The following is a 15,003-nucleotide window of genomic DNA, read 5'->3' as shown; positions in this document are numbered from 1 at the left end:
TACATTTTGTGATTTTTTTCTAGCTCTTGCTTGGTTTTAAAGTCTTTCCTTTCCCAAAGATCTGACATGTATACTATTCTGCATTCACCTAACTTGCTTATAGTTTCCTTCTTTATATTCAGGTCATTCACCCATTCTGAGTTCATCTTGGTGTAGGGTGTGAGGTGTTGATCTATTCCTAGTCCCTCCCACATTGTCTTCCAATTTTCCCAGCAGTTTTTATCGAATAGTGGATTTTGGTCCCAAAACTGGGGTCTTTGGGTTTGTCGTATACTGTCTTGCTGAGGTCGCTTGCCTCCAGTCTGTTCCACTGATCCTCCTTTCTGTCTCTTAGCCAGTACCAAATTGTTTTGATGACCACTGCTTTATAGTACATTTTAAGATCTGATACTACTAGGTCACCTTCCTTCACATTTTTTAAATTATTTCCCTTGATATTCTTGATCTTTTTTTCCAAATAAACTTTATTGTTTTTTTCTAATTCAGTAAAAAAGCTTCTTGGTAGTTTGATGGGTATGGCACTAAATAAGTAAATTAATTTGGGTAGGATGGTCATTTTTATTATGTTAGCTCATCCCACCCATGAGCAATTAATGTTTTTCCAGTAATTTAGATCTAGTTTTGTGTGAAGAGTGTTTTGTAGTTGTGTTCATATAGTTCCTGGGTTTGTCTTGGAAGATAGATTCCTAAGTATTTTATTTTGTCTATGGTGATTCTAAATTGAATTTCTCTTTCTTTTGCTGCTGGGATAAGTTGGAGATATATAGAAATGCTGATGATTTATGTGGGTTTATTTTGTATCCTGAAATTTTGCTAAAGTTGTGGATTATTTTGACTAGCTTTTTAGTTGATTCTCTAGGATTCTTTAAGTAGACCATCATATCATCTGCAAAGAGTGATAGCTAGGTCTCCTCATTACCTATTTTAATACCTTCAATTTATTTTTCTTCTCTAATTGCCACTGCTAGTGTTTCTAGTACAATGTCAGATAGTAGAGGTGATAATGGGCATCCTTGTTTCACTCCTGATCTTATTGGGAAGACTTCTAGTTTATCCCCATTGCAGAGGATGCTTGCTGATGGTTTTGATATATACTGTTTATTATTTTTAGAAAAGGCCCATCTGCTCCTATACTTTCAATAGGAATGAGTGTTGTATTTTGTCAAAGGCTTTTTCTGTATCTGAGATAATTGTGATTTTTGTTGTAAATTATGTGGATGGTTTTCCTGATATTGAACCATCCTTGCATTCCTGGTATAAATTCTACCTGATCATAGTGGATAACCCTTGTGATCACTTGCTGAAGTCTTTTTGCTAGTATCCTATTTAAGATTTTTGCATCTATGTTCATTAAAGAGATTGGTTTGTAGTTTTCTTTCTCTGTTTTTGTTCTACCTGGCTTTGGAATGGAATGGAAGACACCCATTCTTAATGTTAAATATGGGAAGTCCACAAACCACTTACTAAAATGGTTTATAGCTCCAGAAGCAACTGACTGCCCCCCCCCCCGCAGTGCTAAGCATATTTAAAGACTGCAATTGTTCCCTGTAGGAAGGGACAGGAAGTGATGTTAAGAATGGCCTTTAAAAGAGGTTGCAACTTCCTGTCAAGGAAGTCTTTAGGTTGAATCTGGAGTGTGGAGGACCTGGGACTCTGGTAAGACTGCTCTTGGGTTTTCTCCTTTTGGAGTCACTGCTTGGGTGAGTGAAAAGCTGACTCCTTTCCTGGCTTCTGGAGAGATAGTTTCCTGAGAGTCCTCTGGTTGAGGGTCCTCTGACTGAGGGCTAATTAGCTCTGCCTGGTTTGACCCAGGGGCTGGGGCAAATATTTAGTGTGTTAGGTTAGATATTTTACTCTACCCTCTTTCATATTTCTCTACTTTAACTCTTGGGGTGTATGGGGGTGCTCAGGGAGGAGTAGTATCTCTGGTATGGCAGGCTTGTTATGCCCTTCTAGGGCAGCTCTCCAGCCTCTGACCCCCACCTGACACCCAGCTCTCACTTGTGGCTCCCAGTAGCTGCTAGCATGTGGCAGTGGCCACACCCTGGGCAATGGCTTTGACAGGCCAGCTAAACCTTGTGAGGGTAGCCATCGGGGTTGTAGACCCCTGGGTGAACCAGGGCTTTGCTCACCCAGCATGTGAAGACTGCTTTGGCAGAACAGATGGAAGAAACCAACAAAAAGGTTCAACGGCTGAGATGGCGACGTAGCAAAGCACTGTGGAGTGCTCAGGGCATGTTGGAGCACAAAAGACAACATGGCCATCCAATGCAGCTGAGGAAGTCTCCAGGTGTAACGACTTTTCATGCCACTGGACCCAAGCTTCCAACACCGAGAGAGTGGGACTGTCTCTGTGCATTGACTTTTCCACTTAATTCTCCTTCATGCACAAGTGTTTTTGTGCACACTCATCTACATCACAGATGAAAGAGCACGAAGACAATCGTCATCCTCGGTTACTAAGAAACTACTACTTTCACTCTTCTCTTTTTTAAAATAAAGCTGCTAGTCATTTTGACTTGAGCTGTATTTTTTTAAATCAGTGACCACATTCTTTTATATTTAGTCCAAACATAAATTTAATCCCTTAGTTCACAGACCTGGAAAGTCTGATTCTGTCTGACCCCCCGAGCATATCTAAACTCCAGATGACACCTGAACCTCTTCTTTCTGCTGGTGGGATTTTGTATCCATGGAGCTATAGTAGTCCAGAGTAGATGGTTTCACAGTGCAATGAATCACCTGGATGGCCCAGAGATAGACCCCAGACCCCAGGTAGAGCCTAGAAAGGGCTATTCCCAGGAAAGGGTGAATTTATGCCCATGTGACTAATACCTCACATCTGGAATTTGGATAAATGGATTTATGTTAAGCAAAAGATCTCTTGGACTATGCTGTCCTTGTCTTTTTTCTTTTTTCCACTTCAATCATGGCTGTGAAATTGATAATTATAAATATGAGAAACTTGAATATTAGTAATATGATCAGATGACCCAATATCCTTTTATTTTCAAATTAAGTGGGTGGTTTTTAATGTTACATTTGATGCCTTTGTTTTTTTAAATAGAAATTGTTAATACAAAAAGGATTTTGGTCTTAGGTGACATCAAATAGGCTGCAGAATGCCCTTCAGATAACTCAGAGAAGAAAAGGATGACGACCTTGAGGAGGTCCAACTGGTCAGAAGTTAGAAGAAAATAAAGCTTTTGATTAGTGACAGAGCTTGTTGGACTTTGTACCCAAGGAGAAAAGAAACTGATGCTCATTCTGTGTTAGATTACTCCACCCTACTTAGTCTAACAAAATTAGGAATGTTTATACCCATACTTAAGGATTAAGTATCTAGGAGGATGGCCTTTGATAGACATGTGCAAAAACAACTGACAGACCCCTGGGCTGGCCTAAGTCAAGCTTAAGCTACCATTGGTACAGGTGAGACGCAGGAAAATTATGTAAAACCATCTATATATTTGGTGTTAGTTCCTCTCTCCAGCCTTTTTTGTGGCAGAGAGGTGGCTGGCAGCAGCTTGATGAGCATCTTGGAATCTTGGCATGGTGGCAGTTATTGTCTGGTTTAGTGGCGAGTTTCCCTTGATACCATAGTGGAGGAAGCCTAGTAACCTAGTTCAGGTGAGGCATCTTCTCTGAGCTCTCTTGGAGTTTAGGCTGATTTTTCCTCCTTGATCTTCCAAACACTATCCCTTAGAAGCCTCTAATCTTCTTCAGAAACCTTGTGGCAGAGGTGGGTAAAATCCTACACCCTTTTCCTCTCTCTTCTTGATCTCTTCCCTCTATATTGATTAAATCTATTTGGAAATAGATTTACAAACTGACTTGGGTATTTTGTTTGGGATATCCCCTGGTGACCAAAAAATCAAACTTAGATTAGGTCACAACTGTAAATTATCCTTACAATTCCCAAGATCTTTTCCCCTGCATTTCTGAGATTCTGATTGGCCTACAATTAAATGTCCCAAGCATAATTTAGCTGTTTACTAGGGATTTAATCTAAATTTATAAATGAAAGGTTAGGACCTTTAGGACGTATCCTCCCCATGATTCCCACCCCAACAACAAGCTGCATGACACATCCCAACAGGAAGACAATGAAGAGAATACAGAGACAGAGAGACTGTGTTAAGACAACAGCTCAGGATGCTCTACCAACTCGGGGACAAATTAAGACTTTTAGCCCAAGCACAAGCGAGAATTTTCACCTCCTGATTGTACTGCTGCCTTTAACTTTACATCAATGACTCTGACTTTCTCGGTGGTCCTACACATGTGTATGTTATCCTCTGTGACTTTTAAAATTTCTTGTTCAGGACACATTTTAACCAATTGTCTTAATCCCTCCATTCCTGCTACTGCTGTATATGTTGTCAAACATTCACTTTTTATGCTTCCTATTAATATGACTACTGACTGGTATGATAACCCAAGCATTTATGCCTTGCAATTAATCTCCAATAGTTTAAGCCACCCGACGTGCTTCATTGCATCTCTTATTCTGGTATTACTGCACTCATCTCTGTCATTGCATCCTTAGCAGCCTCCACCACCACTCTTGTTCAAACAGTCCACACTGCACAACATGTAGATAATGTTTCAAAAATATTTCCCTTGCTATCAACCCAGGAACACATAGACGAAGGCTTAGAATCCCATATAAATGTCCTTGAAGAGGCCATTCTTTATATTGGAAATCAGTTACAAAATATAAAAGGTTCAAATCAAAATGTCATGCTGTGTTTTTCCCCTTCCTTATAACCAACCAGATGTTCCTTGGGAGAATATATAACAACACATCCTTGGTATTTGGAATCATTCAGAGTTTTCTGTTGATCTAAAAACATTACATAAACAAATCATGTGTATTAGTCATTTCAGTACTTCCCTTTATTCTGCTTCCTCCATTGCCAATTCCTTTTTTGACAAGTGTTTCTTCCTTTGTATCCCACAATAACTTTATTCATACCCTTATTACTTGTGGATTTGCTCGTCTTATTTTTTGCTTTCCAGTCATCATCCAATATCTAGGCTCCACCATTCATCAAGTCCAAATTGAGTTGAAGTCATTTAAATTAAAAAACAGAAAAGGGGGAGGTGCAAGAAGCTATCAAACCCACACTGTCTGACAGAGTTGTAGATAGAGAATGAAAGCTACAAAGTGGCCTTCAGAAAAGATGAGGCACCCACTCAACCCCTCTATGTGACTTCTCCCACTAACTTCCTTTACTACTGGCTAGGATTGCTGTTCTCTCCCCAGTTACAGAAGAAGTAACACGAGAGCAAATACTCATAGGATTTATACACATGCCCACTTTTATTCCGCTAGAATAATACTCCAAAGATTATATTCACAGAATTAAAACCTAAAGATCACTTTAGGTTTTATCCTTTACCTTTACTAAACCACTTTAGGTTTATCCATTACTCCCTCCTTTCTCTCTTAGCAGAGGCACATTCTAATGCTCCACACACATTTCAAGCCAAACACACAGGCACATCAGTCACTCCTATAAGCACAAGCTGCTGCAACACACTTTACTGATTCTGTTTGTGTATGATGACCAGGCAACATCGCTAAGGTGTCTTAATGAAACACAGAAAAATGGAACATGGAAATTGAGGAAATTCCTGATTCTGGTCTGTCTTAAATTATCCTTTAACCCTGTACCTAGCTGCAAAATGTTTGTTACTTATCTCCTAAGTATTTCTGATTGATTATGAAAGCTGATCAAAAGCAACAATGAATCTCTTAGCTGGTCATCCCACATGTCAGGGGTAACTGCCTAGGTCATTTATCTCTATCATGTGTTTCTCAACATGGTAGGTGACCACAGAATGTCGATTAAGCAATTTGTTAATGCGTGATATATGCAATTATCTGTAGATCATTGAAAAATGAAACTGTGTGCCAGAAAAGCATGTACCCACTGAACTATATAATAAACATGATTTCTGTGCCAGATGGAACAGCTTTGTGATGCCCAAGTATCAGGTTCTGAGCATTCAGCTGTCTCCCACTCCTCATTATTCGCCTGAGCTGTCACACCTAGACAGAAAACGACCCTTGGCTTTGAGAGACTGCTGGTCAGCTTTTGAAACCACACAGAACCCTGAAGAAAGACTTGACAAACAGCAAGCTAATTCATTAGGCTACTAGAAATATTTAATAATTAGAATATTTAATAATAAAAACAGAGTACTTCGAATGATAAATTTAAGCATTTATTTTCTAAATCAAAATACCAATGGATATAATTTTTCTCTAGCAATAAATAAATGTGAGTCAGTTGAGTCCCAATTAAGAGCTCTCAATTAAATTAAGAGCATTCAATCCTAGGCAATTGACACCAGCAACAGATATAATAACTATGAAAGCTAACTGTTGTTTAACTTTATTATTTTGGGGGTGGCCCAGATAATTTTTACTTATTAAAAATAATAAATGTATCCAAGAATAACATTAAAGAAGAGAAAAAATTTCAATTAGCTATCAGTGAAATGATACGTTTACCAAGTTAAAAAAAATAGCAGCTAAGTGGTTAAAATAACATGAAGGGCCTATTGAGGTTATGAAGGATAACAGTAACTAGTACAACTATGACCAGGAGGTTGGACAGTGTTTTCAATTCAGTCAATGACCTCAACTTCTCTTTTGCAGGAAGGCAAACCACCCTTCCTTCTGACCCAAGGAGGAAACAAGTTCCCTTCTCCCCAGACCTGAGAGCCAGAGGGGGACTTGGACAATTTCAGCAGTCGAGACGCTGGCCAGCTCCCGCCCTGCAATGGGGTCTATGAAAGCAGGAGTGAGAAAAACCCAAAGGGGTCCTCTGGGGAAGACTATAAGCACATGCTAGCCCAGGGTTGGGGGGGGGGGGATGCCAGTGCCGCTCTCCCCATCCTCACCCTTCCCAGCTGTCCCTGTTTCGAGCCACAAACTGGAGTGGATGAAGCCCGATGATTTCCAGGCAGGGAGTAAGGGGAAGCAGCAAAGCTGTGTTTTCAGCTTTACATGAACCCACCAGGCCTAACCAAAGAGAGGCGGCTTCCTAGGGAGCAGGCAGTGCTGGTGGATAGTGGCCCTTCTCAGCTCTTTCTCCTTTAAGACTTAGATGCTGGGATTCACCTGGCTAAATAAAGCTAAATGGGGAGAGATGCAGGCAAGAATGTACATTGGGAGAGCTAGTCCTGGACCCCAGCCTTCATGCCTCAGGCTCATTTCTACCTATCACATGCCCATTCAACCTTCCAGCCACCGCAAGGACTCTCCCTTACACAGATGCTCGCGGCAGCCCATTCTATTTGTAAGTGCCACAAAAGGGCAAATGGCCCAGAACAAGATCAAGCTGTCTCTTCGGGGTGGCCAAAGTTGGCCAGTCCCAGTTGCCTGCTGCATTCGCATCCAGGCTTCTAGCAATGGGGAAGACATTCATTGAAAGAGGAAGGGTGGAAGAGAAACTTCAGAGTTCATCTCATTGGTTTCTAATGCCCTGCTCAGTTCTGGCAAGGGATCAGTCTGGGCTTCTAGAGCGGGGGGTGGGGAGGGGAGGAAGGAGGCTGGGGTAGGGTGGGGGTGGGGGGCTCATCTTCTTCCCAATTACAGGTTATGGTTTGACATCAACCTTGCTTTTTGATAGCTGGTGAGAAAGATGCAAGTTGTCTAAACTTGACTGACTATGGCATGAGATAAGGGCATGATATCTTTCTAGATTTAAATACTGTATCAGTTTTCCCTATTGAAAATAAAGTTAGTTGTATAGTTTTTCAGTTATCCTAGAAAAACTTGCATTTTCAGCCATTACTCCAGTGTTACAGCGTAGTTACTTAAAGAGATGTCAGTCTCGGATCTCACTTTAAAAATAATGCGGTGCATGACTGGCCTTGCCCCCTATTGATCCAGTCAGATTCTCTCTTCCCGGAGGGGTCTGCCAGGAGGGTGCCCTCCCCAAGGCATAGGGAAGACAGATAACTTTTGGGTCTTCCCAGACTTCCTAGCTTTGGCACACCTGGCTGCAGTTGGTATTGGAAAAATTGCTCCTTGCCTGGCCCAGCAGTGTGCAGGGGATGCAGTCAAGGCTTGCGTCCCAAGGCACAAGCCTAGAGGAATCCCTATGTCTGCTCTGACCCTTCCTTTTCCTTTGCCGCCCCCCCCTTTCCTGGTCAGGGACTTTTGAGGTCTCTGCAGCCAAGGATGCATGGATTTGGCTCATCAGGCTTCCTTCAGAGAGCCGAGTCCTCTTCCCCCTCCATAATGCCAGACATCCCTTCACAGCTCTGTCAAGGTGACTCTTTCCTCCATCCAACAAATACAAAGGATGAGTCTGGGGGCCCCCCAGTCCCCTTCTGCCTTTCAGGCTCCATGGGGAGTGGTTCTGTTCCTTGGGAGGCCAAGCAAGGCTCAATAGCTAGAGAGCCTGGCCTTTGTCACCCCCACCTCCACCTCAGAGCCCTGACTGGACCTTCTCTTCTTCTGGCCTTCTCCTAGGGACCCCCAAATGGAATAGGGAAAGGACTGAGTATTCCCTGCCTGCCTCCCTCCCTTTTCCGGAGTCTCTCCTCCGGGACTGAGTTTTGCTTTTTCCCCGATGACTGATGGGTTATGATATCTCTATGGAGCAAAGACTCGGGCTTTTCTGTAATGACCAGTTAGTTTGCTTCTGTGTTCACAGGCACAAGGATATTGCGAATGCCACTCACTGAGCCAGCCTGTCATTTGGATGGGCAAACCATCCTAGGGGCAGCTGCCATCACTAATTACCACTCGCAGAGCCAGGGAAGAGGTTTCAATGTATGTCTTGTGGATCTCTGGATCGTTCCCCAACTTTGTGTCTGCCACTGAACCTTACGTTGACACAGGACACGAATCCAGCCCATCTGCATGTCAACGCGGGGCTGCTTATCTGGTTTGTATAAACAATAGTAATGAGAATAATAACAGCACTAAGGATGGAGAGCTTTGGGGGTAAATGGCCCCTTTCCACCTTCAAGAGAAACCCAATGGGTGCCAACTCTCCAAGTCCTAAACGAGCCCCGGGGTGGTGTTGGGTTTCTTTACATCCTCAGCACAGGGCGGCTAATTTGGGTGATTCTAGGGCCCACCTACCCTATCGGGACTCTTGGGGAGTTCACAATTCTTCAGCCATTGTAGCTCAGTGGGGAGATACACTTCCAAAGAATTGCCAAAGAGAAGATTATGACCTAAAGGTTTTTGTGGAGGACAGTGGCTGTGCGCAAGAGAATTCTCTGGAGGGGTTGAGGCCAGGAGAGGTCCCGGCATCCACCAGGAATGGTTCTCCCTCCCAGGCACCCCACTACTTGCCAACCTCCTAGCAGGTGACTTCCTAATCCAAAGACCTCTCCTGGGATTCCCAAACCCAACACTCCCCCTCCCCAGATAACTACATTATGGAGACCCTTCCCCAAGATTGTTCAGTGAGTGGATTCCCTACATTGCCGGGTGCAGAGGGCCATTCGCTCTGCACTGGGCTTGCCTGCATGCTTCCTACAAACACCGAGACATAGAGTTTCCATTCTGAACATGGTCATGGGAGAGCTCCCCGCTGGCACTGGCTGGATCCGATGCCCCAGGCTGCTACTCGACCTTCAAGCCTTTGGACTTAAATTCAGTGTGAAGAATCTGCGACAAACACCTCCCAAACTCCTCGAGGATCATCTGCTCAGCCAGGCACTCCGAGTAGTGCTCCTTCTCGGCCTCTTCCCCTTGGGCGAGGAGGCAGGCGCAGGTCGCTTCCACCACTTCCCAGGAGATGCATGTATAAGGTGGCCTGGAGGGAACAAGAGCAACATTGAAGTGAATCTGCGAGCTTCCAGGCATCCTTGGCATTCTGACCAATTACCCGGCCAAAGGTTTTGCCCCTAGAGAGCCAGATGCATCAACGTTCCCTGGAGCCCAATTCACCTTGCCAAGAAAGGTCAATACAACCAGATGACTAGCCTTGGACCGGAAGCCCCAGAGATCTATGCCAGAGTCTGCGACTGGTGGCCCAACCCCTCCCAAAGATGCACCATGAGGCCCAGCTGGTCCCCAGGCAGCAGACCCACCCTCTGCCTTGTCCACCCAAGTGGGGCACCTTCCACCCTCTGCCTTGTTCACCCAAGTGGGGCACCTTCCACCCTCTGCCTTGTCCACCCAAGTGGGGCACCTTCCACCCTCTGCCTTGTTCACCCAAGTGGGGCACCTTCCACCCTCTGCCTTGTCCACCCAAGTGGGGCACCTTCCACCCTCTGCCTTGTCCACCCAAGTGGGGCACCTTCCACCCTCTGCCTTGTCCACCCAAGTGGGGCACCTTCCACCCTCTGCCTTGTTCACCCAAGTGGGGCACCTTCCACCCTCTGCCTTGTCCACCCAAGTGGGGCACCTTCCACCCTCTGCCTTGTTCACCCAAGTGGGGCACCTTCCACCCTCTGCCTTGTTCACCCAAGTGGGGCACCTTCCACCCTCTGCCTTGTTCACCCAAGTGGGGCACCTTCCACCCTCTGCCTTGTCCACCCAAGTGGGGCACCTTCCACCCTCTGCCTTGTTTACCCAAGTGGGGCACCTTCCACCCTCTGCCTTGTTCATCCAAGTGGGGCACCTTCCACCCTCTGCCTTGTTCACCCAAGTGGGGTACCTTCCACCCTCTGCCTTGTTCACCCAAGTGGGGCACCTTCCACCCTCTGCCTTGTTGACTCTCACTAGGTTGAAGTCCACGTCAGCCATCCCCACACTGCTGGGAAGGCTTGGAATGGAGACTAACAAGCTAATGAAGTGAGGCAGACCCATGCCATGCTTCATGCCAGGCCCCAGCGACATTCTGAATCACAGAATCCAGGAGCTGACAAGGCTCCTACAGCCTAGACTAAAGCCCTCTGAGAAATGGTTGGGGCAGAGGTCAGGGAGAGGGAGGAGCACTCTATCAGGGTGGTCTCCTCAGGACTAACTCAGTTCCACACACAGATTTTGAGGGAAAGACTAATGACACCACACTGTGTAGGCTAGGGGGGCTGATGGATAAAAGGCTGAGCCTGGAGTCAGGAAGACCTGAGTTCAAGTCTCACCTCATATATTAAATGGGCAAGTCACTGAATCCATCTGCCTCAATTTCCTCATCTGTAAAATGAGGATAATAGCAGCACCCACCTCATAGGTTGTTGTGAGGATCAAGTGAGTTAATAATTATAAAGCATTTAGCATATTACCTGGCACATAGTGGGTGCTCTGTAAATGTGAGGCCCAGGAACATGTTTTAAAGCTTATAAGACAACTCACATACCCAGGAAAAGATTAAGCCGAAAGTCTGCATGAATGTTTTATGAGAAATGTAAGTGGGGGATGGCAATGCCGCCAAGCGCTGTTTACTTGGAGAAGCAGGAAGATGAAATGGGAAAAAACTCTGTGAGCAAGGTTGAAGGGAAAGGGGGAGGCTGCCCGCCACAAAGGCTAACTTTCTCACACCACATCAGACCACAATGCATTGCCTGGACCTGGGCTGACGAGGGAAGGTGCCTTTTATGGCCATGTTTGGGCAAAATTGTGCAGAGAAAATCTTAGAGCCATTCTACAGCTCAACACCAGGGACATTTTAGCCTCCACTCTGAATGGATATAAAGGAATATACTTAAACACATACATGACAACATGCACATACATGTGTGCAAATACATGTGACATACATTCCCACGTGAAAACATGAGAGCCTTTACCAATTCACAAGTCAACAGAATCTTAGTTCATTGAGGGTTAAGGACTGCTTTGGTCTTGGCTTAGGCATCTCTAGTGCCTAGTATGGTGCCTGGCATTCAGTAGGTGCCCAAGAAATCTCTGTTTCATTAACTGAATCTGCCAAGTGATTCCAGTGACAAAAAGTCTCACTTTTCGGTTATATTCTGGGCACCCCATTTTATTTTCTGTCTTAGTAACAACTCTAAAACATAAGGACAAGGACTAGGCAAATGGGGTTCAATGACTTGACCAAGGTCATACAGCTAGGAAGTATCCAAAGTCAGATTTGAACCCTGTCCTTCTGATTCCAGGCCTGGCTCTCTATCCATTGTGCCAACTATCTTTCCCTGGGCACCATGTTTTTAAAAGGACAGTGACAAGCAGGAGAGAGCAGCCTGAATGGTAAAGAGAGGAGAGAGCTTTCTAGAAAAGGATTAGTTGAAAGGACGAGGGATATTTATCCAGAAGAGAAGGCTCAGGGGAGGCACAGAGCTATCAGGTATTTAAAGGACTGCCACATGGAAGGGGGGTTTGATTTGATCTGCTGGGTTCCAGAAGACAGAGCAAGGGACAAGAAAGGCACGTTTGGGCTTGAAATAAAGGAGACTGCCTTTCAGTGAGACCCTGCCAAAGTTGAGTGGGCTGTCTTGGGAGGTAGGTGTCCCCACGCCACCCCCTCACTTGAAACCTTCAGGGAAAGGCTGGACAAACCCTCACTAGGTGTGGTGATGGAGGAGATTCTGGTTCAGGTTTGGGCTGGATGAGGTGGCTCCTGACAGCTCCTCAAATATCCGATGGGCTGCTCCCCCTCCCCAGCCTTCCAAGCCCAATGCTCCCGGTACCTCCTATGGTATGGACTCCAGGACCATCCCCAGGCCTGGAGGCCTCCTTTGGCCCCTTCTCCAGATCATCACTGTCCTCCTTAAATGTCCTTTGGGGCCCCTAGACCTAAAGTACTCCGGAAATGGTTTGAGTAGGGCAGAGGACATTGGGGCTCTCTCCCCTTTGGGCTGACACAGCATACAGCCCAAGACAAACTGTGTATTTGGGGGAGGGGGGAGAGTCTGCCAGGTAATGCAGCCGACATGCATTAACCTGGCACTCCATTAGAATCCTGGCCAAACGATGCTCTGAGCCTTGATATTGGCCACCACCAGCACTGAAGACATCCCCATGGCCAGTTCTAAGTTTCTTCTTGCCTCGGCTCCATGGTGTGATCTCCCCTCGCCGAGCTCCCGTTTCAAGTTGCCTACCTGTCTTTCCTGAACTTGGGCAATACGGCAAACTTGGATGGCGAAAAAAGATGGCCGCCTTCAGAGCCTCCGATCTCCACATAGTTGGGCATGTTCAGGAGGGTTTTGCGTTCTGGGCTTTCTTCATAATTTTTGCAACCAATACATTTGCAAATAGAAGAACACATAATTTTGGCCTGGCAACATAAATGCTTTGGTTAAAGAATTCAATTGAGAAAACAGTAAGTGCCCATAATGCACAGAAAGAGCTCCACCCGCAAAACATTATCCACAGACCTCATTTCAAACTGACAAACTCCATTTAAATCTTTGGGGGGGGGGGATGTGTGCAGAAAGGGAAGGGACCACCCAAGAGAAATCTCTTCCAGTTCCACAGAAATTCTGCCAGTTTTCACAGAAAAAGAGGCAGAGGATGAAGAGTGGGCTAGAAAGAGGCAAAAGGGAGATGGAGCAGCAGAACAGACTTAATAAGCTCCTTTCTGGGAGGAGAGCCAGCCCTGTGGGACCAGGTGCAGCTCCTGACAGTGAAGTGGGTGGGGGTGACTGTGCACACTCATGCATGTTCACACGCCCTCACTTTTGTGTGTGTATTCATTTTGGCAAGTTTGCCAAGCACTGAGCAAAATGGAAGATGGAATTGTGTTTGCCTTCCTTCTAGAAATCCCAACACACTAGAGAGATGCAGCGGCCACTGCAAAGGGTCATATCTGAGCCCCAACTCCCACCCCAGAGTGGCAACTCCTGTGAACCAAGGAGATACAGCTAATGCCATCTTTAAAAAGCCCCCCCCCCCGCCTTATCTTAGAATTGTAACTAAGAATTGGTTCCAGGGCAGGAAAGTGGTAATGACTATGCAATTGGGTTTAAGTGACTTGCCCAGGGTCACACAGCTAGGAAGTGTCTGAAGCCAATGCCATTTTTAATGAGATTCAATAATTGGGCCACAATATCAATATAAATAAATATTATTATATTTATATTTTATTATATAGATAAATATTATAAATGTATATAGAGTTATAAATAACATTTACTTTACCTTTATAAAATAAAGGTAGAGATTAATTTAGGCATAGCTAATGATCATGGTCACTGTGGGTGACCAAGCCAATTGGACATAAAATAGATTGTTTTCACATTCATTAAAAATTTTAAATTGTCATCAGAATACCACAGTGTGAAACAAATGTTTACTCAGTGACCAGCATTGTCAGTATGGTCTCTGTGAGAGAACCACCATTCATCTGGTGGCATTCTCTGTTAGCTACAAGGCTGGTGAGGCAGCTGGGTGGCTCAGTGGTCCCAGGTTCAAATCTGACCTCAGACTCTTCCAAGTTGCATGGCCCAGGGCAAGCTACAACCCCAGTTCCCTAGCCCTTCCTTCTCTTCTGCCTTGGAACCAATACTTAGCATCAATTCTAAGACAGAAGGTAAGGATTTAAGCAAAACAAACAACCAGATAGATGATAGATAGATAGATAGATAGATAGATAGATAGATAGATAGATAGATAGATAGATAGATAGATATAGATGGATGGATGGATGAATAGATAGATGGATGGATGGATAGATAGATAGATGGATAGATAGATAGATAGATAGATAGATAGATAGATAGATAGATGGATGGATAGATGAATAGATGGATGGATGGATGGATAGATAGATAGATGGATGGATGGATGGATGAATAGATAGATGGATGGATGGATAGATAGATAGATGGATAGATAGATAGATAGATAGATAGATAGATAGATAGATAGATGATGGATGGATAGATAGATAGATAGGTAGATAGATAGATATAGATGGATGGATGGATGAATAGATGGATGGATAGATAGATAGATATAGATGGATGGATGGATGGATGGATGGATGAATAGATAGATGGATGGATAGATAGATAGATAGATAGATAGATAGATAGATAGATAGATAGACAGATAGATAGATAGAAGGATGGATGGATAGATGGATGGATGGATGGATGAATAGATAGATGGATGGATGG

At 44.6% G+C, this 15,003-nt stretch overlaps 1 protein-coding gene across 1 annotated transcript in view; it reads right to left on the bottom strand.

Moving 5' to 3' along the window:
- Nucleotides 1–6,221: 6,221 nt before the first annotated feature.
- The window catches only part of TESMIN (testis expressed metallothionein like protein), a 55,591-nt gene continuing 46,809 nt past the window's right edge, over nucleotides 6,222–15,003 (bottom strand). Inside the window, exons 9-10 of the mRNA XM_007497792.2 lie at nucleotides 12,985–13,160; nucleotides 6,222–9,794 (exon numbers count right to left, since the gene is read on the bottom strand). Coding sequence (XP_007497854.2) covers nucleotides 9,602–9,794; nucleotides 12,985–13,160 — 369 coding nt within the window. The 3' untranslated portion in view covers nucleotides 6,222–9,601. The remainder of the gene's footprint in view (nucleotides 9,795–12,984; nucleotides 13,161–15,003) is intronic.

This window comes from Monodelphis domestica, chromosome 6 (genome assembly GCF_027887165.1).
Source record: "Monodelphis domestica isolate mMonDom1 chromosome 6, mMonDom1.pri, whole genome shotgun sequence".
Classification (NCBI taxonomy): domain Eukaryota; kingdom Metazoa; phylum Chordata; class Mammalia; order Didelphimorphia; family Didelphidae; genus Monodelphis; species Monodelphis domestica.
Note: the sequence above shows the minus strand (reverse complement) of the source record. Positions and strands in the feature narration are given on the sequence as shown.